Raw genomic sequence first — 25,232 nt, forward strand, 5'->3', positions numbered from 1 at the left:
TTACTTTTTATTTTAGCCAGTTGAAATAGTTTGAACAAGATGAAGTGTTATTACTGACTATTCTATTACAGCCATGTACAGCTCTCCAAACAATTTCATTAGTGGAGAAATGATACACTTATTAGCCTCATATTATTTTGAACTGTTTAACACCCGCATATAGCACAAGTGAACATTAGTCAACATCCTCCCTTAATTTTTTGGGCCACATTTTATACATCTAATAGTTTGGGGTTCTACTGCACATGTAACGTGAGTCTGCTGTAATAATTCGAGGACATGAGAATTTTCCAGTGGCACTCCCTCGTCGTTTGTTAGTCTCTGGCGCAGTGTACGGTCTTATACAGTGTTTTGCCTGATTATAGCTGTCATCTGGGTTCTTTTCTAAAAGTCTTGTTCTTGATTGTGAGTTTTTAAGATGGTTAAGCGAGGTTACATGTAAATCCTCAAATTTATCCAAATAATCCTGAATATTAAAATAAAATATTAAATTGGCAAGTTAGGTTTCTTAAAAGTACACTTTAAAATTTACAAGACAAAGAATAAAGGTAATGAATGTTTCTTGGCAGTAACAATTTATACCCTCTACTGAGCTGCCACATTAAATCCTATCTTGGAAGCCATATTTAAAAAATCTTACTGTTTCAAAGGAGCTGCTAATCCAAAAGGGATGGAAGATATTAAGCTGGACACCAGAAAAATGTAAGAAAGCTGCGTGCAGAGGTCAGCTCCTAGACAAAGTTGTACAGTATACTTTGTAATCCTCCACCAAAATAACCTCTTCCTTGGCCCTAAATACAAATGTGAACTTTCATATTTTATTCTTGTGTGTGTGTGCACATGTGTCCATGCTAGTTCTGGTGCTTGAACGCAGCACCTCTCACTCTTGGCTTTGCTTTTTTGCTCAAGTCTAGTGTTCCACATTTTGAGACATACCTCTACTTTCACCTTTTTGCTGGTTAATTGGAGATAAGAGTCTCTCAGATTTGTCTGCCTGGGCTAGTTTGGAAACTACAATCCTCAGCCTTCTGAGTAGTATATTTTAGTTCTTACATTACCTATCAGTCCATCTTTAGCAGTTAATAAACATGTTAGTATATGTATATACTATATATGTGTATACTGATTATATATATGTATGGAGAGAGAGAGAACAACATTCAAAAATATGGTTGTAATGTTTGCACTAAAAAGAGTGAATGTACAAACTTGGTGCTAGGGGCACAAGTCTGCAACCCAAGCTGCTCAGGAGGCTGAGACCTGAGGATAGACGTTCAAAGCCAGCCCAGGCAGCAAAATCCATGAGACGCTTAACTCCCACTAACCAGCAAAATGCTCAAGGTGGAGGTGTGGCTCAAGGGGCAGAGTACCAGCCCTGAACTAAAAAGCCAGCAAGAAAGGAAAGAGACAAATGCAGACAGACACTCACACAGACACACAGAGACAGAGAGAAAAGGAAGGAAGGAAGGAAGGAAGGAAGGAAGGAAGGAAGGAAGGAAGGAAGCAAGGAAGGAAGGAAGCAAGGAAGGAAGGAAGGAAGGAAGCAAGGAAGGAAGGAAGGGAAGGAAAGGAAGCAAGGAAGGAAGGAAGGAAAGGGAGGGAGGGAGGAAGGAAAGGGAGGGAGGGAATGAAGGAAAGGGAGGGAGGGAGGGAGAGGAGAGAGATTATGCATATACCTAATTCTTAACAAAATAAGTAGCACATTTAGTTATCTGGAAAAGGCCTATGTATTTACAATTAAAACTGGGAAGACAAACTCCCAGTTAGTTTCTACATTGTCCACCCACTGCCAATGGCTACAACAGGCTGGGTTGCATAGCAGACCCTGGCTAATTAAGTCAAGGCTACTCTCCAGCCAGGCATGAGCCTTAGCTCTAGGCTGCTCCAAGTTGGAGGGCTTGCTCAGAGAAAAATCTTTGCCAGTTCATGCCCCAGAGAAGGTGCCATTTTTCTATTTCATACAAAGCACTGTGTATATGTGTGTGTGTGTGTGTGTGTGTGTGTGTGTGTGTGTGTGTGTGTGTGTGAACAGTTGCCCTGATTCTGCGATTATATTTTGAATCAAGTAAGATGATGTCTGAATTTCAGGAATGTTTTAAAATTGAAGTCTGTATATGTTGGAACAATTAAAGTTACCCATATATTTGCATTTGCGCATATATGTGCTATGGTAAATGATTCCCAGCACTTTTCCAAATATAGAAGGAGAAAACTTAGAGAAAAATATGATTACATGTATAGTACTTCTTGCAGTGCACTGAGGCAAAGTCCTTGGGACAGATTTCTTTGGATCAATTCTGGCAGCAGGCAGTGTGTTAGATGGCATCCCTACCATCTTGTCAAGTGACCTTTTTGGTTTGGCAATAGTTTCTTTTTCTTTTCGAACTTTGAATTTTATGTTTTCTCTCTTCAATACTTCTGGGAAAAAGGATGTTTTTGAGTTTTCTTCATCTTTAAATGATTGTGCTTCAGGGGTCTTGGCATATTTTTTACTGCAAATTTCACTTGGGTTTACACAAAGAGTTTGTATTTCTTTCTTGAATTGTGTAAAGGTTATCAAGTGTTCTTTATTGTTGTTGTTATTTCCTTTTAATCTCTGACAATACTGGTCTAATTTTGATGGTTCCTCACTCTCTGAATTGAACTGAATTACGGTGTTAGTTTGCCAGGAAGAGAAAGTGAATCTATTTAAATGTTCATCTTCCCTTGGCATTTTGTCACTAGGAATTCTTGGATATGGTGACAATGCTGCTACAGGATTTTCCCGAACAGTCAACTTACAAATATTAATACTCTCCCTGCTTCCAAGAGGATTTGCTTCCAGTTTCCTCTCAAAGTAATCTTTTGACTGTATCATTTTTGGTTTATCATCCCAACTATGTAGGTCTGGAGTGTCTGTATTATAAACAGAATTTTCTGCTTGAGTAAGTTGTATGAAGCCATGGTCTTTCTTGTGTTTCTTAAGCACCAGCTCTGCAAGTCCTTCGGAGGACTTATTTAAAGGAATCACTGGGGTACTTTGGTTGAAAGTAGAGTGTACTTTTGTTAAACTTAATGTTTTTACCCCCTCTCGAGAATAATGGTTTTCTTTCATTGTTGATGGATCTTCTTTTACATTGAATAAGAATGGATTGCCCCTTTCTTCCTTTCTCATCAGTTCTGTTTCGATACCTGTATCCCCAGGAGCATTTTGCAGAGTGTTTTGACCAGTTTCTGAATATTTGTTTTGCTTTTCTGTATGTTCCTCCATGAAGTAATCTTCATTTCTAAAAGGCAAACCTTTTTCTTTGCATTCTAATGGTATACAAGTAGGATTACGCAAACTTATATGCTGATTGATTCCCTTTAATTGCCTTTCTGTCATTAGGCCTGATTTTGAAAGTTTATCTATAAAAAGATCCTGAACATGTTTGGTTAAATCAGTTCTGATACTTAGTAATTTATTCTCTGATAAAGTGCGAAGATTATTTTGTAGAGATTCACTTAAGGGATATTTCATGTTTATTTCAAGCCTCTGACTAAAACTTCCCTTTGCAATACCTTGGGCTAAGTCATGCAAAGATATTGAAGCACTTTCAGTTCTTAGAGGAGATATGTTTGTTACAGATTCTGACTCTTGTAATAAACTACTGTCGGAAATGTTTTTTAGGAAATAGTTCTGGAGGATTTCATTTAAAAAAGATTTTAGCTTTATTTCTAAATGTTTGTCGATGAAATGATAGTTAAAATTATTTACAAATGACATGATCTCTTTTACAATTTCAGAATATTTCTCCTGAGAAATATTTTGGTCTTTCAGTTCTGTTTTCTCATGCATGAAATGCAGATTTTGGTAGAGTTCTGCTAAGTCTTCCTTTTTCATATGACCAGACTGTGAAAGTCTTTCTACAAGGTAACACTGGATATGTTTACTTAACTCAGATTTTAAATTTTTTATTTCTGACTCCGAGAGATCTTCTAGAAACAAACGTAGCTTTGGACTCAAAATCGATTTTCTGTCTAATTTGTCTGTTTCATGAAGATTTAGTTGCATTTCTTCCACGTTTTCTGTATTACTCGGTAAAGAACGTTGAATTAGACTTTCTAGCTCCTTTTCTGGTTTTCTTTTTCTTTCAGTCTGATTATATTTGAAAAAAACATTAAAGATGTTTTTTAAAAAGGATTTTAACATTGTTTCATTGGGCTCATTAACATTACCCATCAGCGGGTTATTTAACATTTCTAAAGTATAATTTAGATCACTTTCTTCTTTATCAAGACTCTGAATTTCACTTGACATGCCTGGTTTTTCATCTTGTATTGAGTATTTCAAATTTCGTATGGACCTATTCTGAAGACCTTCTGTATATTCAACACTACTTACAGGAGCATTCATTTTTTGAGCAATGCTAAATATATTATGCCCTGACCAGGATTCTGTTCTGTTTTTGCCTTCTGTGCAATCCTTCAACTCTTCTTCAGAAGAGGTTGTCACTGCATTTGGCAAAGCGCTTTGGTGTTCTTTATCAAGTTCTATCACTTTGATTATCCCAGATTCTAAAAGAGTATCTACAGGAAATGTTTGTATTATCTGGCTCATAAAAGATTTGCCCTGTGTTAATTGCATTTTATCATCTTTTTCTCCATCATTAACTGGTCTATATAAAGATGAACTTCTGTTGCAAGGTGTGGACAACTGACCCGGTGAGTTCATCTGGGCTTCATTCAGCTCCTTTCTTCCTATTCCCAACTGGGTGAAAACTGGTGCAGTGAATATTTGCTTTATGGTATTGTCATGTTCTTGGTCACGTAAATCTGATTTGAAGCTAGAAGGTTCAATTATTAAATGTTTCTTTTTAGAAGAATTCTTTCTTTTCACTGGAAAATTGCTCCCATCAATGTCTAGGTGATTTTCAGAGACACCTTTTATCTCTGGAGATGGAAGGACATTGTCAGGAAGTACATTGTCAGGAATAGTTTTAAAAACCTGATTTAAAAGAGTCTTTGAACTTAAAATGCTTTGGTCTGAAAGCCAATGGTTTATATCTTGGAGTTTTGCAAATGCTTCCTCTTCCCTACTGTTTGGTGGTGAGTCTTGAAAGCATGTGAGTGAAGAACTGTCCTTTATTGCCTCAAAGTTCACAAAAAATTCTGGCTTAGGAAACAGCTTGTCTGAGAAGTCTTGCAGATTTTGATTTAAAATTGACTTAAGTACCATTAATTGCTTTAAATTTTCTATATCAGAAGTAAGATTTGATGACTTTGAGCAATTGGGTGTAATTAAATTTCTACTCATTGATGATTCTACATGGAGGTTTGGTGAAGATACATTTAATAGATTTTCTTCTAACTTAGTTTCTAACGTTTTCTTTATGCAATCAGACTCATGGACTAACTTAGCCTTAGTAACCGAAGTCTTTGTTGTGTTCATACAGGGGTTTTGAACTAACTTAGTTACAGTAGCTGAGGACTTTGTTGTGTTCCTGGCGGGGGGGCATTGAGTTAGTTTATTCGTAGTATCTGAAGGCTTTACTGTGTTGATAGTAGAGTCAAGTGGCAACTTATTCTTAAGACCTGAAGTCTTTACTGTGCAGATGGTAGCCTCATATTTCAACTTATCTTTAGTATCTGAAGGCTTTTTTGCACTGATGCTTGGCTCAGGAGGCAACTTACTCTTTGTGTCAAACATCTGTACTCTTGGGTTTGGACATATATTCTTAGATTTAGAAGAACCTCCAGTTTGTAAACTTTTCGAGTAAGGAGGATCTTGATCTTCATGCTCTACAACTTCTGGACTTAAAGTGCTTATACATTTGTACATATCCTGGTCTTCCTTTTTGCTGACTGGCCTTTCTTTGCTTACATTCCTTAGAAAATGATCAAAATTGCCCAATTGGAATTTCTGAAATTGAAATAAAAAGGTAAATTCTGTAGCACTTATTTTGCATTTACAATGGATTTTCCAGTAAATTTTCTCTAGTAGTCTCTATTCATCCTACCTTTTACAGAGAGAGAAAACAACTTTATTTTAAAATATTTGAACTGGAATAAAAATGTAACTTAAAATACTATAATTTTTAATGCAAAGATTTCAAATCCCTAATTCAGATAGTATTTAATACCTGGATATAATTGTTACTAAAATGAAATCAGGACTCACCTTAAATTTTGTTGTTAATTCTATATATTCTTGTTTGGAAGATGGTGTCATGAACTCATTTCCCGAAAAAGCCACCTTATAAAACAAGAAGTTTTCATTTTAGACTATTTGTAATTCAAAGCTATGGAATCAGGATCATTTTACTCTTTACTGCAGAATAAAACTAGATACACTAAAAGATATAAAACTGGGTACTTTGGCCGGGAAGGTGACTCAGTGGTAGAGCGCTTGCCTTGCATACCTGAGGCCCTGGGTTCGATTCCTCAGTACCACATAAGCAAAAAGAAAAAAGCCGGAATTGGTGCTATGGCTCAAGTGGTAGAGCGCTAGCCTTGAGCTGAAGAGCTGAGGGACAGCGCCCAGGCCCAGAGTTCAGGCCCCACAACCGGACCCAAAAAAATAAAAATAAAAAAATAAAACTGGGTACTTTCTCTGAAACAGCTTTCTACTATGTGGTCCAGGTTTTATTTCAAACTTGTGATTCTCCTGCCTCAGGCTCATAGAGGCTGGGATTACTGGTATGGACCACTATGCCTGGCTCATAACCATTATATTGTAAAAGTTACCAAAGAAATCTCTGTGTGTATATGTGTGTACATATATTAAGTTCCTTGGTATTGTAATTGCTACCCTACTGAAGTTTTAAAAAATCAATGCATGAGAGCTTCAAGTAAAAGTGAAAAAGAAAAATAAACGGAATAGAATTATTATAACAAATGTAATGTGATACTGAGAGGTCATGAAATAATTTACAAAGTAAGAAGAGCTAATATTCTGTGGAGATAGGACTTTTCAATGATTCATTTCAACCAAGGCCACCTCTAGTCTATCATCATGGTATGAGTGAATTTTTGAGATTGAGGTACTTTAGAGGTAGTTCAGTCCTCGTTTATTTTATGCAGAATCTGAAGCTGAAGTTTCTTGCCTCGAGTAACCCAGATGACTAGAAATCAAGGCTTCCCAGGTTTCTTCTTCACCACACAGTAGGGAGGCTTGTGGTTCTGAAGGCTTCCTCACATACCATGCAAATATGTCCACAAGTCACTGTCTACTCAATGAACATTTAGTGTTTCAAATCACTATCCTATACATTATCTCCTTAGTCTGTGAAAGGTTCATTATACACAGTTAATTAAGTCAGTGATATTTTCATAAGAGATACTTTGGTATGGTGTTAAGCCTCATTAAAATCATGCATTTACCATGACTTTATTCTTTTGTGTGTGTGTGTGTGTGTGTGTGTGTGTGTGTGTGTGCGCGCGCGCGCATGCGCACATGCGTGTATGTGTGCTGGTATTTGGACTTGAACTCGGGGCCTGAAAACTGTCTTTGAGCTTTTTTGCCCAAGGCTACTGATCTATCACTTGAGCCACAGCTCCTCTTCCAGGTTTTTGGTGGTTACTTGCAGTTAAGAATCTTACAGACTCTCCTTTGAGGCTGACTTTGAATGGTGATCCTCAAATCTCCTAAATAGCTAACTACCAGCACTCAGCCATGACCTTATTCTTAAATCTTCGATGGCTTTCCACTTCTGTTACTCATAGTCCTGGCCTGTAAATAACTCTCCAAGCTTCTCAGTATTCTTCTGTATTGTTCCTCTCCTCCAACCAAATATGTCTGAATCTGAATTCTAAAAGTACACCTCATGTTTCTATATTTGTCCTTTTATTCATTATGTTTTCCTTTATTGAATTCCCCCAAATATCCCTTAAAATAGTGTATCTTAAACCCTCTGTATATTACCTTTATAATACATTTTGTGTGTGTGGGGGGGGTTCGGTCGTGGGCCTGAACTCTGGGCCTGGGCGCTGTCCCTCAGCTCTTCAGCTCAAGGCTAGTGCTCTACCACTTAAGCCACAGCGCCACTTCCGGCTTTTTTCTTTTTTCTTATGTGGTGCTGAGGAATCGAACTCAGGGCCTCAGGCATGCAAGGCAAGCGCTCTACCACTGAGCTACCTTCCCAGCCCCGACCTTTATAATAAAAATTTTAAAAATAGTTTTAACTTCTAACATTTGATCTAAACCTGTTCAACCACTCTGGAAAGCAGTGCAGAGGTTCCTCAAAAAAAAACCCCAAAACATAGAACTAGCCTATGATCCAGCAATTCTACTCCTGAGGTTTTCCAAAAAGATCACAAACCACATTGCAGTAAAGCTACCAGTACAACAATGTTTATTGCAGCACTACTCACCATAGGCAAGGTTGTGGAATCTGAATGGATCAAGAAAATGTGGTATATATACACAATGGAATTCTACTCATCCATTAGAAAGAATGATATTGTACAATTTGTAAAGAAATGGAAAGACTTGGAAAAATGATATTAAGTAAGTCAGGCTCAGAGAAACAAAGTATCCATATTTTTCCCTTGTATGTTGAAGCTAGATTTAGCTTAACAACTCATAAGTAAATACATTGGGTAGTATGCAAACGTATACAAATGTATTAACTGGAGTATGTTAGACTCAAGGGAGATCTTAAATAGAAAGACTAAATCAAAGTAGAGCAAAATAAAACACCAAGAAGTGGATACTTGAAAGAGGTGGGGTAGAGTCAGGGGGAAAGGGGTGTATGAATGAAGAGGGATGGGGGGGAATGCAGACAGGAATCCAATGTATATTCTATAAAATTAAGAAGAGTAAGGGAAGGAGTGGGTAGGGGAGGGATGGGAGAGAATGCTGAAAGGGGTAAAACTGATCAAATTGCCATGTAAGTGCCTTTGTTAAATGGCAACTCCTCTGTACAACTACTTAAAGATAACAATATAAAGTAAAATAAAGGAAATTCATTATGGGTAGGGTTCATCCATTGACCTAACTTCATCTTTGTATTTATTCCTTCTGGGTTCTCTCAACTCTTTCTTTCCTGCAGTTATTGTGGATCACAAGACCAATAGGTCTGATTAATGGACACCTTAGGATAAAGAAGAAAATCTACTCCCAAGGAACAAAGGCCTTCTTTGCACAAACAATTCTTTATTGTATAGCCTCAGATAATGGTTCAGGGTAATGATCAAACAGACCAAAGCCAGATCTAGATGACCTGTATTCTTTCTATAGATCTCCTTTATCCAATGCCTTAAAATTCAGCTTTTACCATATGCTAATTTGACATTCTAATTATTATATATCAACCCCTTATTTACAAAGGTTATCTCAGTGCTTTGCATTATTTAACTAATTATTATATTAACATTAAGTCAACACAATTTCAATTATGTTACTATAACATTAATATTATGTTAATGTAAAAACTACATGAATATAATTTTGTTTTTCTCTACTAATTACTATACAACTTAACTATTATAGGCTTAAAATTATTTAATATTAGTAGGGAACATACATATTTCCTTTTTATTGGTAATCCATAGATAATTACTGTTTGAGGAGTAATTATCTTAAGATAGGGTTAAGATGGAAGAGATTGTATTTTTGATACTTTTTAGGGTATCCATAGAGATCAAGAATGGATTAGGCACATTGAACATTTTCTATTGTGAGAAATTTATGGATCTAGATGTAGGTTGTTGGGAAAAGACAGAGCTTCCAGCAGTGTATTTTCTGTATACACACAGAAAGAAACTTAGTGTGAAAGAATTTCTCAGCGATTCAGATGTTCTGGATGCAGCTCTTCCATTAACAACTTAAAAAAAAAAAAAAACGATCCCTGAGAATAGATCCACATGTCCAGTCCAACATCCTGTCCCAGTTTGTTTTCCTGTGTTCTTTTAGCTTTCTAAAATAGTCTCCCATCCTCAGGAACAATGTGCTTAAGTTTTTTGTTTACGAAAGTTTTATATGAAGCTGGGCACTGGTGGCTCATGCCTGTCATCCTAGCTACTCAGGAGGCTGAGTTCTGAGGATCATGGTTCAAAGCCAGCCCAAACAGGAAAGTCCGTGAGACTCTTATCTCCAATTAACCACCAGAAAAAACTGGAAGTGGTGCTGTGGCTCAAGTGGTAGAGCACTTGCCTTGAGCTGAAGAGCACAGGGACAGCACCAAAGCCTAGAGTTCAAGCCCCATGACCGACAAACAAAAAGTTTTATATGAGCCAGATATGATAACACCTGACTTAATCTCAACACTACTAAAACTATTGCAAGATGGAGTAAGTGAAACATTAGAACATAAATACACAGGCAGGAACTTTTTGAAAAGAGTTCCAGGGGCACAGAAAATAGGAGAGATATTTGACAAATTCATAATTTTACAAGAATAAAGACTGTGTTTCCATATGATAGAATGTTACTGGCAGTAATATTTTTTGGAGGGGGGTCTGGTCGTGGGGCTTGAACTCTGGGCCTGGGTGCTGTCCCTCAGCTCTTCAGCTCAAGGCTAGTGCCCTACCACTTGAGCCACAGCACCACTTCCGGCTTTTTTCTTTTTTCTTATGTGGTGCTGAGGAATTGAACCCAGGGCCTCATGCATGCAAGGCAAGCCACTCTAGCACTCTACCACTGAGCCCCCTTCCCAGCCCTGGCAGTAATATTAAAACAAAGTAAAATGCCAACAGCGGTTTAAAAAGATAAATCCATAACTTACATTTCTTCCTTTTTTATTTACATGTTTTTGTTCTGGGGTCTTGTCATAAATTAGGTCTGAAAAAGAATTAAAATTGATTATATAAACAAGATGGCACCTGTAAAACTTGACAAGTGTGGTCTGGGAAGGTGGCTCAGTGGTAGAGCTCTTGCCTTGCATGCATGGGGCCCTGGGTTCGATTCCTCAGCACCATTATCGAATTTTTAATAAATATTTAAAAAAAAAACTTGACAAGTGTGTTTTACAGACATGTCTCTGACCATGATTGTGAAGGCAGAGTGGCTGAGAGGGCCAGCTCTGGAGGAGAGCATGTGGACTCAGTCTGTGCAGCTAACGGTTTACCTTTGAGGAGTAATCCTGCCTCTGGGCTTTATTTTCCCCATTTGCCAAGGGATGAAGATGCTGTGTGAGTTAATGGGCTAATGCATAACACTGCCTGGAGCATAGGAAGCACAGAATAAAGGTAAAGTGTGTTACCATCTTGGCTGGCTCCTCTTCTTCTCTGACTTTGCGACATATTGCACTGTGGGGTTTGTCATCCAGTAACCATACTATTTTTCTGTACTGTTGTTAAAATGTGTACATCAAGGGTTTTGAAATTAAACATCATCACACAATGTACATTTCGGGTACATAAGAGATTGTCTTTCAGCCAAATTATGGTAAATACTTCTGTATTAAGTACTTCTGCTTTTTGACTCTTGTTCTTAAGTGTTAAGAAATGAACTATAAGAAAAAATTTCAATGTCATAATTGTACTCCTGGTTTTTATGGCTGCCAAATCTTCTGTACATCATTCAAAGCTATGGTCATGGCTTCTCTCTACCATCCTGGAGTATCCTCATTTTAGCCTGCCCTCTGACAATCAGTCAGGGAACACTTCATTATATTTTGCTATACATGCCAAATTCTGTAAAGCTGTGTAGACAATCTCCATTCTAGATTCCTTTCATGGAAATTCTTTATATTCTCAAGAATTCATGATTCTAGAGGGGAGTCTTATGTAAGGAAAACAGGGAGTGAAAGGACCTTGATTTTTATGAATAGAGAGGATAGACTGAAATAATATGTGCATAAATATTGAGAGTAAGAGAGTCTCAGTAGCCGGGTGTTGGTGGCTCACGCCTGTAATCCTAGCTACTCAGGAGACTGAAATCTGAGGATCACAGTTCAAAGACAGCCTGGGCAGGAAACTCTGTGAGACTATTATCTCCAATAAAACCACCCAGAAAAGCAGAATTGGCGCAGTGGCTCAAGTGGTAGAGCGCTAGCCTTGAGCTGAAGAGCTGAGGGACAGCGCCCAGGCCCAGAGTTCAGGCCCCACAACCGACACACACAAAAGAGTCTCAGTGAAATATATGCAGAAGTGGGATAGCCACAAACCTCTCGTGGGTAATAGTCACTCATGGGTAATAGTCACTCATGGAATCCAACTCGGGTCAAATTTCTCCCTAAGCATTCACTTCTATTTTTGCATACAACACAAATTTGACTTGCCATTGCTTACAAAGACTCTTGAGAAGAAACTGGATTACTAGCTTCTTTAAATGTAGTTTTTATAGTTTTTAAAATTACTCAAGACTTGCCATATTTTTCTCATTTGTAGAACTAGGATTGTAGGGCTATATGAAGATTAAATAAGGTACATGAAATAAGGTATATAAGGTAAATAAGGTATGCAAAGATATGAAAAGATTAAATAAGGTATGTGAAATAAGATATATATGGTAAATGGTAAATAAGGGAGACAAAGCTCTCAAGACTAAATAAGGCAACATAAGTCACACGAAGAGTACTGAGATATGACTGTCAGGACCTAGTTTCACTCTTTGACCTTTAAAATGGGGAAATAGAGGCTGGGAAGTATAGCTCAGTAATAGAGTATGTGCAAGGCCCAAAGCCTGATTCCCAGAATCATAGTAAGTAAATCAATACATGCATACATAAATGTTTAAAATGGTTTAAGGTCACAGACATAATGACAGAGCAGGGATGAGATCAACTTTATATTCTCTTTGTGGTTGATAGAATACTTTTCCCCTTCCAATAAATACTGGAAAACAATAGAATAAAAAAAAACTTCCTAGTCAGATTTAGTCTAAAAGTTCTTCTATGGATAGAAGGATATATTTATAGAATACTTCAGCCATAGTTATCACTCGCCAGAGCCTCTTCCCTTGCTCTTCCCACTCCTGCTGGTATCCACTCACCTCTTACTCATTTTTAAGGACTTGATTCCACGTATGACAGAGAATATGCAATATGTGACTCTTTCAGTTTGGCTTATTTTGCTTAACATGATTTCTACATTTGTGTGTACATGTGTGTTTTTAATTGTCTCTGAGATTTTTGGGGGGAGGGTGGGTCAGTCATGGGGTCTAAACTCTGGGCCTGGGCGCTGTCCCTCAGCTCTTCAGCTCAAGGCGAGCACGCTACTACTTGAGCCACAGCACCACTTCCAGCATGATGATTTCTAGTTCCATCCATCTTCCTGCAAATTACATAATTACATTTTTCTTTATGACTGAAGGAAGGATGTACTGTATTTTCTTTTTTTTTTCGGGGGGGATCTGGTCATGGGCCTGAACTCTGGGCCTGGGCACTGTCCCTCAGCTCTTTACCTCAAGGCTAGCGCTCTACCACTTGAGCCACAGCGCCACTTCCGGCTTTTTTTCTGCTTATGTGGTGCTGAAGAATCGAACCCAGAACCTCATGCATGCAAGGCAAGCACTCTACCACTGAGCCACCTTCCCAGCCCTGTACTGTATTTTCTTTATCCATTTTTGGTTGATGGACATCTGAGCTGCTTCCATATTGTGAATATTAGAAGATACAGATGGTTCTACTGTATGTTGACCTATGTTACTTTGGATATATTCCCAGGTATGATACAGCAGAATCATATGATACTTCAAGCTGTAGTTTTTGAAGGACTCTCATACTTATGTTTCATAGCAGTTGCACTAATTTACACATTCCCCCCCCATAGTGTATAAGCATATTGTATTTCCTATATCTTCACCAGAATTTGTGTTTCTTGATAATAGCTATTCTGACTGAGGTGAGCTGGAATCTTAATAAGATTTTAATTAAATTTCCTTTAAAGGTAACGATATTGAACACACTTCATGGATTTTTTATGATAATTTAGTCTTAGTATTTATTTCCGTAGTGGTTGTACTAATACTTCTTTTAAGGAACTATTTATTTGCCCATCGACTAATTGGATTCTTTTGGTGTTTTGCACACACATACACACACACACACTGTATGGATCTTTTAATGGGATAAATGGCAAATATTATTATCTACTTTGTGTTTTCTTTTGATTCTAGAGATTGTTCCCTTTACTGTGCAAAAATTTTTCAATGTGATGCAATCCCATTTTCAATTCTTGCTCATATTTTCTGTATGCCTGTATCTTCAAGGGTTTTCTCTGTCTTCTCTAGCAGTTTCAAGGTTTATAGTCTTATAATAAGGTTTAGCAGTTAATTCTATTTGAAATTGATTTTTGTACAGGATGGAAACATCAGAACTTAAGGTCCAGAGTAATCTTTCCTGACTCCATGTTACATTTTCTGGGAAGGAAGGTTGGGCCCCTAAGGCCTCAAGCAGCACAGCGACAAGTAGCATCCACTTCTTTCCCACTTTAGTGCAGGGTCTGCGCTGAGCCCACGTAGCCGCTCTCGGTTTGGAATTTCATGTCTGCAGCTGGCAGGTGCTGCAGATTTGCAGCTGTCTGCTTGGCAATACAAGCTGGTAGCTTCAGCGCATCAGTGGCAGCACTCATACCACACTCCCGCTGTGCACTGCCTACCACAGTGGAGGCCCTCGGCTGTTGCTCCACCCTTGTGATAAGTCTCTGCTCAGACACCAGATTGTTCATGGTATCCTTTGAGATTTAGGTGAAAATAACCGTACCTTCACAGCTTGAAAACCTCGGCATCTGCAGAATTAGTACCTGTGACTGGCACTAGGGCCTATGATTTTTGCCCCAATGGCAGAATCATGAGTTGTACAAGGGTGGCTTGAGCTATGGCTAGAGTGGCTGGAATGTGGGGAACAGACACTGTGCTCACATGCGACTACAAAGACTGGCCTCTGACTTGCCTCTATGATCTCTGAAATTCTTTTGGTGTCATGGCCCCATAACCTTGAATAGGGACAAGAATTTTTCTATGCCTATTACTCCTTCCAGCAAAGGATTGCTTAGGTCATACCCTTGATTTGCTTTTCTAAATACTACTTGTTACTTTTTACATGACCAAGCCCTGAATGTTTCCATTCTGCTTCCTTTTAGCTATAAAGTCCTTCTTTAAATTATTTTTTCTTCTCTATTATTTTACAACATGTAGTTTAACAAAAGCCATATGGCTCCTTCCATGTTTGGCTTAGAAATTTCTTCTGTTAGATATCCTTAGTAGTTTGTAATTTTTTTTCTTCTAAGTCATAATTTACATGTACTTCAAACTTTTTCTGTCACTTGAAGTAATAGTCCCTAAAACTATACATTCCAAAATAGCTTCCTTCATGGAATAGATGAATGATAACACATATGACTAAGATATTAAGTTATGGTCATGCTGTGTTTCATATTGGCCCCATTCTACTCATCAAGCTAAGGCAAACTTCTATTTGCTAGTTTTGTTCTAAAATTGTACTTTTTCACCACACTTTGATTTGTTTCTTTTTCCTATAAACAAGAATTTATCTATGATATAGAGAAACACAATTGCCTGCACACCTTTCTCCAGCTATCTTCCTGGATATTTGAATTAAATTATCCAGTTTCTGAATGGATATGGAATCACTACATAGGTATGACTATTTCAACTATTAGAATTTTAAAATACTTCTGTCCTAACGTGTAAAACATGGCTGCCTATCTACCTTAACTCCTTGGGAGCTCCTATTTCTCTCAACACTGACACAACATAGCAGGGAACCTCTGGAATGCTGACCAACAGCACTGTGTGATCTGTTTATTCCATGCTTGTGCTTGAGTAGTTGCTAAATATTTGATTATCATATTACTGATGTGTTGAATGTGTTTTTTTAATGGTATCAGTGAACAATGAAAAGATTTCATTAGATCTACAGGGTAGAAAAAATTTGGAAACACAGATAAACAAATGCAATAACTAATTTACTAACACTAGACTGTTATACATGTAGAATAAGAATTATCCAGGCTTCTAACTGTATTTTGCTTTGCTTTACTTTCCAGTGATAGTCTAATGCCACAAATATTTTTTGGCAATAGTGAAAAATGTAATTTACCTTTTGAGGAAAAGTTTTGATAACAATTATTTGAGGTGAGTTAGAGTTCCAAAATTTCACTGAATACATATTCAAAGACATAATAACACATTAAAAAAAAACTAACCTTCAAGATAAGAGGATATCACCTGCCCCATTTGTTCATATGGAATCACCTGGAATAAAAATAGAGTACAGAAAGTATATAGTAAAATGTAAGTAAATGTAAATACAACTTTTAAGCAGTATTACTGGCAGCAAAATACAAAATGAGATTAAAGTGTTACAGTTTGTGTATATAAGAAAAAGTTTATTTACAATTCAGTCAGTGAAACTGGGAAAAGTTAAGATCTAGCTATAGCTGAAATATTATTTTAATAGGTTAAAGTAATAAATGTCAAGCATTAAGAGAAAATGTGTGATATTACATTGTGCATCCTTAACTTTTTTCAGTCTCCAAAGTCCCAGGAAACAAAGAATATTGATTTAAAATAAAAATAAAACAAGACCAACATCAAAAAGTCTACGTGAAGCCAGGTGCTGGTGGCTCACGCCTGTAATCCTAGCTACTCAGGAGGCTGAGATCTGAGGATCGCGGTTCAAAGCCAGCCCGGGCAGGTAAGACTGTGAGACTCCTATCTCCAATAAACCACCAGAAAACCGGAAGTGGCACTGTAGCTCAAGTGGTAGAGCGCTCGCCTTGAGCTGAAGAGCTGAGGGACAGTGCCCAGGCCCAGAGTTCAAGCCCCACGACCGACAAAAAAAAAAAAAAAAAAGTCTATGTGAAAATAGAAGGGAGGGGCCAGGTGCTGGTGGTTCACACTTGTAATCCTAGCTATTCAGGAGTATGAGATCTGATTATCATGGTTCAAAGCCAGCCCGGGCAGGAAAAGTCCATGAGACTCTTATTTCCAATAAATTATTCAGAAAACTGAAAGTGGTGCTGTGGCTCCAGTGGTAGAGTACGAGCCTTGAGCTGTAGAGCTGAGGGACAGTGCCCAGGCCAGAGTTCAAATCCCACGACCAACAAAAAAGAAGATAGAAGGTACACTAGAGAAAGTAGTGTAGAACAATGCTTAAAGAATTTATCCCTCCATTGGAGTGAACTTCAACTGCTCTAACCTGACAAATCAATTACATCAGAATTCCAAAATATAGCCAAAACCTTGAAGCAAACAGAGCATTGAATAATCAGAGAAATGTAAAAGCAGACAAACGGGTATTTCAGAAAATCTGTGGGGGGAGTGGTAGAAGGAAGAGACAGTAGGAGAAAATCAAAGGAAGAGGAAGCAATGCTCAACAAGAAATGTACTCATTACCTTACTCATGTAACTGTAACCCCTCTTTACAATTGAAAAAGGTGGAGGGGAGGGGAGAAAATCTGTCTCAAATCACTGGCTATTGAGATAATAACAGAGAACACAAAATGGTCACAAAATGGAATATAGTCTTCATAAAAATAATTTGAATAAGTTAAAAAACAAATGGATGATTGTATCCCTTAACAACTGACAACAGAAACCCCTGAAAAAGGAGGAAAATGAATTTCCAGGGTTATCATATTGTAATATTTGAATGTCTAACTTTAAACAAAAAGTTTCAAGGTATACAAAGAGCTATGAAACATGGCCCTCACCTCACAATGGGAAAAAAGGCAGAAAACTGCTAAAGGAGAATTTTAACTTAATAGCTTTAGACATTTATTTTAGATGTAAATATTTATTTTTTAAAATATCTTTTTTAATTTGGCTAAAAAACTAAAGAGATCCATGAGCAAAAAACTAAAGTAAAACTAAAGAACTGAAGTTGGAAAATGACATATGAACAAAAAAGTGAGAAAATCAACAAATAGCAAATATAAAATGAAAGCAAATATAATTTGTAGAAAGTATAATAAAATTTTATGTGTTTAACAACAGATTAAGAAAGTTGAATCAGATAGGACATGTGAAATTATTCAATCTGAGAAGCAGAGAGGAAAAAGAACAAAGAAAATTAACAGTGCCTAAAGCACATATAACCAACTCTACATTAGGGATCACTAGAAAAGAGAAAGATGACAGAAGACATTAGAATAACTCACAGCAGAACATTTCCCAGATTTGGTGAAAGTAATGAATCTACACTTCCAAGAAGCTCAATTAATTCTACAAAGGATAAACCCAAAGAATGTTACACTAAGACACATTGTAACTAAGCTGCCCCCCCAACATCCCCATAACAAAATAAAACAAAAACCAGAGAGAACATAGAACTAGTAAGAATGAAATGACTCTTACTAGTATAGGAATCATGAGTAACAATTTTTCATCAGAAACCATTTAAACAGAAGGCAGCAGACTGACATATTTATAGTGCTGAAAGAAAAAAATATCTCTTGACCCAAATTTCTATAACCAGTTAAAATCATTCTTCCAAAACTCAAAGATACTAAGCCATTCTCAGATTACAGAAAGGTGTGGAGTTTGCTACTATTAGCCCTACCTACAAGAAATGGCAAGAGAGTCCTTGGCACTTTGGCTTCATGAAAATTTTCAGCTTACAATGAGTTTATCAGCATATAACACCATTATATTTAGCTTACAATACATTTATCAAGATGTAGCCTCATTATTTTTAGCTAATCAATGTAACACCATTCTTTTTAGTTTACAGTAACTTTATTGGGATAGAAAACCATTATTTTAAGCCTATAATGAGTTAAAACAGGATTAACTGAATCCTAAACTGATCTAATATTGAAGTACCTAAATAAACAGAGAACCTTAAAAGCTGGGGGGGAGGGTGGTGGTGGAATATAATCCTAATCTGGAGGTTGTATTTGGAGGATTATAACTTTAAAAAACAGCCTGAGCAACATAGTAAGAGCTCATCTCTCTCTTCTTCTTCTTCTTCTTCTTTTTTTTTTTTTTTTTGCCGGTCATGGGGCCTGAACTCTGGGTCTGGGCGCTGTCCCTCACCTCTTCAGCTCAAGGCTAGCGCTCTACCACTGGAGCCACAGGGCCACTTCCGGCTTTTTCTGTTTATGTGGTGCTGAGGAATCGAACCCAGGGCCTCATGCTTGCAAGGCATGCACTCTACCACTGAGCTACCTTCCCAGCCCTCTCTCTTCTTTCTTATCTTTCTTTTTTATTTCTTTTTCTCTCACCCTCACTCCCCCCCCCCACACACACATCTGAAGGGAGAGATTAAGTACAATACAGTAATAGCAGAGATTTAAGTATCTCCACTTTTGGACACTGATGGATAATACAGACTGAAAACCAATAATAAAACATTGCATTTCAACTACACTTTTAGATCCAGCAAACCTAAAAGACATAGAGAAAACATTACACTCAAAAGCAGAGGGGCTGGGAATATAGCTTAGACTGCTTGCCTAGCATGCATGAAGCCCCGAGTTTGATTCCTCAGTACCATATAAACAGAAAAAGCAGGCAGTGGTGCTGTGGTTGAAGTGGTAGAGTGCTTGCCTTGAGCACAGATAGGTCAAGGACAGTGCCCAGGCCCTGAGTTCAAGCCCCAGGACCAGAAAGCAGAGAAATACAAATATTCTTCTCAAGCCCACACAGAACATTTTCTGGAACAGAGCACATATCAGGTCACAAAACAAGTACTGAGAAATTTAGAAATAACATCAAGTTTCTTTTCTAAGAATTATATGAAACTAGAAATCAATACAAGGAGAAATCTTGGAAAAATCACATTTACATGGAGATGAACAACCCATGAGTCAAAGAAGAAAAGGGCAGCAAAATTTAAAACATATTAGGAAGAAAATTGGAAGTGACTGCATGGACCAAGATGCATTGTACTCATAAACTGACATGTTGAATTAAAGCCCACTTGTACAAGTATTCAAAGATAAAGTTAGAAAATCCGTCCAAAAACAATAAAAGTATCTAGAGACAAATGAAAATGGATACATTACATTCTAGATTTATGGTATACAGCACTGACAGTTCTAAGAGGGAATTTTATAGCAATAAATACATGTAAAAAGAAAGAGCTCAAGTAAGCAACCTAATATTAAGACTCAAGAAATCAGAAAGAAAACAAACTAAGCCTCAAATTAGAATACATTCCATATTAATGAAACATACCTAGAGATAATCAATGAAGCTGACTGTTGCAAGTGTTTGTTTATACACTTGCCTGTTTTGAGGCAAGGGCTTGCTATGAGGCCTAGACTGGCATCAAATGCTGGGCTGGCAGACTTGCAACACCCATGCCAGACCTAGGAATTGAGTTTGTTTTTAAAATACATTTAATAACCGATGTTCACACATTAACTGAATCTGTACATTGCTAGTCAGAGCAGCTTACAAAACGCCAGAATGCATCATAGCAGCCCTGGTAATTACAACGTGCACAGTGGCTGAGCCCCACGCTTGGATACAGCTTTACCATCGCAGAAATGTTTCAGTAATGATTCCTAAAACGATCCGCTGTAACTTTTACCTAAAACTTGGTACAAACCCAGGCCGCAATCTCTCTTTTTTTATTTTTTTTTTAAACGCACAGTTTCACGCTGTGGTAACTTGGAAACGTGCAAACCCGTCCACAGAGACAAACCAACAATGCCGGAGGAACACGATCCTCAGGCTCGCACAGCCATCCGGAACAGCACACGCTCTGGAAGGACTTTACACCAAAAAGAATTCCACAATAACTTGCTCTCGTGGGGTGGATTGAAGTCTTAAAACGTGAAAAACCACCAACTGTTCTTGGTTACTCGGCCTAGCTGCCCATCGGTCGGGGAACTCGTGTCGCCATCGGCGACAGCACAGGGACATGATGAGATGTCCCAGAAGGCTGGCTATCCTTTAGAGTGACCTGACTGGTTTGGTTTGAAAAGGCTTTTCTCCCGATCCATCCACTTACACGGTGAGCTCACTGCTTTAATCAATATCAAAGTTTAAATAAATGCTTACACATTCTTCCTCTAATCTCCAAAACCAAAACCAAAAGTAACTAAATGGTAAGTGAGACTTTGACTTGGTCTAAGTTCAGTCTTGGGGAGAAAAACCACACTTAGCTTGGGAAATAGTTGTAAAGAAAAGCAGTTTAGGTGTTTCCTGGCTGTACTTTATATCTCTATGTGTATATTTATTTTAAAAAGTCCTTATTCAACTATCAATCCATTCCTTTTGGTAATGCTTCTCAACCTGACATTCCGCAAAATATAGACTTTTTACAAAACACGGCCTCTGTAATAGGAGGAAACGGACATGCACACTCACTCTTCCCAGGGCCGGCGGCCTGGAAGGAATTGAGTTTTCAAAAGATAAAGCTGATAAACTTTACAACAGACCAATCGTGAAAATAAAGACTCAATTCAGAAATTCAAAAAGAAGACATTAGACTGGTATCACAGAATATAAAATAGTACTACATATATAAAATACAAAAGACTGATATGAATAATTATATACCAACCAATTGGATAACTTACAAGGACAAATTCCTAGCAACAAAGAACATACCAAGATTGAATAATAAAGCTAAAATCTGAATAGATCGATAATGAAGTCAAGACCTACTAAACAGTTATAATGGCTGGGCGTCAGTGGCTCAAGCCTGTAATCCTAGCTACTCAAGAGGGAGACTAAGATCTGAGGATCATGGTTCAAAGCTAGTCCAGGGAGGTCCATGAGACTCTGATTTCCAATTAAAAACAAAAATCCAAAAGTGGAGCTGAGTCTCAAATAGTAGAGTGCTGGCCTTGAGCAAAAAAGTTCAGGGACAGCACTAAGGCCCTGAATTCAAGGCTCACGACCCATAAAAAATACAGCAGTCAAAATAGCATGATACATGAAAATAGCATAAAACATGAAAACTAGCATAAAAACATGAACAAAAAAAACAGAATCGAGAAATAAATCCATGCTATTAAAACCATTTGGTTTTCAATAAAGAAACCAAGAGGAAAGCAATAGTCTTCAGTAGTGATGGCAGTCATTTTCCACACTAAAGTGAATGCAATTGTGTCCTTATCCTATTCCATATATAAATTCACTTAAATGTAAGATATGAAAATGTAAAATGATGAGAACACAGTAGGAATGATTGTAGGCAAAGATTCAGTAGAACAATCAACAGAGTAGACACAACCTATAGACTAAAAGAATGTATTGTCAAACTTTACAGCTCATAAAAGGTTAATATTCATAATAGATCAAGAGCTCGAATAACTAAGCAAGGGAAACCATCTGATTTAAAAATAGATCAAATTAAATGTTTAAAAAACATACAAATAACCAAAGGATATAGAAAAGAAGCACTCAACATCTTTAATCACTAAGGAAGTGCAAACTAAAACCACGATGAACTGTTAAAATTAATAATATCAAAAGGTAAAAGCATGAACTGACAGATGTGGAGAAAAGGGAACTCTTTACACACTGCTGTTGGGAAAGTAAATTAGTACAGTCATTATACGAAACACTATGAAGGCAAAAGTAGAATTACCATATGATCCACCATCTCTCTACTTGATATATATCCAAAGAAAATGAAATCTGTGTACAGAAGGTTTCTTTGCTCTTTCATATTCATTATAGCATTAGTCAATTGAATTGGCATATTCAATAGGCCAATATGATACTACTCAGCTTAAAAAATGAAATCCTGCCATTTGTGGTAATGTGGATGAATTTTTAAGGCATTTTGTTTAATGAAATAAACACTGAATGATAGTGTGTGATCTCACACAGTTTCTTAAATAATAGCAGAATGATGGTTATCAAGGCTGTGGGATGAGGTGAGATGCTGATCATATAACACAAAATTTTAATCAGAAAAAATAAGTTCAAGAGATCTGTTGTATAGCATGGCTATAATTACAATGCTTAATATACTTAAATACTTCTGATAGTAGATTTTAAGTGTTCTCATCACCAACATAAAGTGAGGTAATCTATACATTAATTAGCTTGATTTAGTCATTCTGCAATGAACATGTATTTCAAAATATGTATACAATTCAAAATATGTATTTCAATATATATACAATTGTCAAGATAAAAATTAAAGCAGGGGAGTGCTGATATATGTTATAAAATTATGAACCTCAAAAAATTATCTTAAGAGCCGGGTGCTGGTGGCTCACGCCTGTAATCCTAGCTACTCAGGAGGCTGAGATCTGAGGACCTCGGTTCAAAGCCAGCCTGGGCAGGAAAGATGGTGAGACTCCTATCTCCAATAAATCACCAGAAAACCGGAAGTGGCGCTGTAGCTCAAGTGGTCGAGCGCTCGCCTTGAGCTGAAGAGCTGAGGGACAGCACTCAGGCCCAGAGTTCAAGCCCCACAACCGACCAAAAAAAAAATTATCTTAAGGATGCTAGACAGAAAAGATTATTCATTATTACATTTACATTATTCAGAATAAACTCATAGAGACAGGTACATATTAGTGGATTCCAGTGGCTTGGAGGATGAGAAACTGCTTGGATAAAGCAGCTTTCTTTGGCTACAATAATTCCCTCCGAGGGAAGAAGACTAAAGGCCTTCTGAAAGCATACCCATAGCTTGGGCTTGAGCCCTGTATTTCTAAAGTAGGAGCTGGACCACAACTTATGATATCCACAAAATCCATCCCTTGTTCTTCTGAAATCCACTTCCTTCATATAAATTCTGCATGCAGACCCTCCAGGATTCCAGTGCACCTTTCTTCCTAGGAGAAATCTAAAAAAAAAGTTAATGGGACATACTACAGCTCCCACCATTGCAGTTTATCTGGAGTCAATTGAGTCACGATCATCTCGCTCCTTCACTGCCCATTCTAACGTCCCTTAAATGTTCAGCTAGAATCTCTACTGCTTTTTGGGCATCATTCTTAACAGATCTGAGTCCCTAGTAACCATGACCTTCTCAGATAACTTGCTGCCCTGTGTATTTATCATCAAAATTGAATAAGGAATTCCCAAGAGGCACCAAACCACATTACCTACATGTTTCCCATTTTCCTCCATCGTCATGTTGTATAGGTTGTTGGTACTTTTTCAAAGGAAACATAATTACCTAGACAGTGGCCATAGTTTATAGTTCAGTGGACCTTTTCCTTTGCCTACTAATAGAAGTGAGCCTCCCTAATTTTGGAACCAAGACTTGTAAACCATAAAGTCTAGTATATGATAGGAAGTACAAATTCTCCAAGTGTTAAGGATGCCAGATAAAAAGACAGGTTGCTTAAATTTGAATTTCAGATAAAATGTCTCAGATATTTCATAAGACAAATTTGTTTAGCTGAAATTCAAATATTTAAACTGGGACGCATATATTTTTATCTGCTGAATCTTTAGTAATCCTATGAAATGTGTCTCTAGGACTGATGCTAAGCAGGCCACTCTTATTTTCACTCAGTGGTTCTTAGACTCATATTCTCTACCTATTGTAATTAATCACAGATTTATACAAGGATTTAAAGTGTACCTTGTAAAATATTGTCAATAAGGTAACATTTCTACTGTACTCTTAACAGATCATTTTCTCACTCACTTTTTTTTGGGACTAATACAATCAATCATCTGTAGTTATGGTCCCATTCCTGTGCCCTCTTTCCTACAAAGTAGGTCTTTTGGTCTTGTATAATGTTATTTCATAATGTGAGCTATCTCTATCACACCCTCTGAGCCCCCAAATGATGCTGCTGTTTGAGTCTCTGTGATCAGTAAATGAAAATACATTCCAAAAATATTTATTCATGTCAAGATGAATAGTTGATACATTCAGAGGTTTCCAAAGTAATCAGCTTGATATCAAGTGACAAGCTGTATCCTCAAAAGATAGTAGCACTGTTTTTGACAAGTCCAAGATTGGGCTCTTTTGCTGGAAATTGGACATCAGACAGTGTTAATAGGTGATTCAGTACTGCTAAGCATGCTGTGTCAAATCTTGTATAGATTGTGTGCTATGTCATTAATGCATGTATTGTCAGTTCCTGGGCATCTAATGATAGAGATAGTTGAACTTAGCTGGCTGTCATTTTGTCTGGTTGTTCAGTGGCTACCCCCGACAGATGTTCCCTGATGAACATTATCTTTCTGTGTCCATTCCATATTTTTCTACCTAAAGCCTTTTTGCCTCTCACCTCATAATCTTCTCAACTCCAGATTACTCATTAGCCAGCCAAGACATTTGTCACTGCTCAAGAGTTTCTGTACACATTCCATTAAATTCATGACAGTGTTTGCCTCTGGAGAATAGAGTGGTAAATGATACTAGAGATGAGAGATAAAGGAGACTTTGATTTTATTTACCAAGTTTTATTTATTTTTATTTAAGAAT

General features: G+C 37.4%; 1 protein-coding gene across 1 annotated transcript in view; it reads right to left on the reverse strand.

Annotated features, from left to right (window-relative positions):
• Window positions 1-175: 175 nt before the first annotated feature.
• Window positions 176-25,232, reverse strand: part of Als2cr11 (amyotrophic lateral sclerosis 2 (juvenile) chromosome region, candidate 11) — a 73,487-nt gene continuing 48,430 nt past the window's right edge. The window contains 5 exon segments of the mRNA XM_013014819.1: window positions 176-466; window positions 2,234-5,915; window positions 6,102-6,214; window positions 11,163-11,249; window positions 14,362-14,577. Of these exon segments, the coding sequence (XP_012870273.1) occupies window positions 176-466; window positions 2,234-5,915; window positions 6,102-6,214; window positions 11,163-11,249; window positions 14,362-14,577 (4,389 nt within the window).

Source organism: Dipodomys ordii, unplaced genomic scaffold (assembly GCF_000151885.1).
Source record: "Dipodomys ordii isolate 6190 unplaced genomic scaffold, Dord_2.0 Scaffold1, whole genome shotgun sequence".
Taxonomy (NCBI): domain Eukaryota; kingdom Metazoa; phylum Chordata; class Mammalia; order Rodentia; family Heteromyidae; genus Dipodomys; species Dipodomys ordii.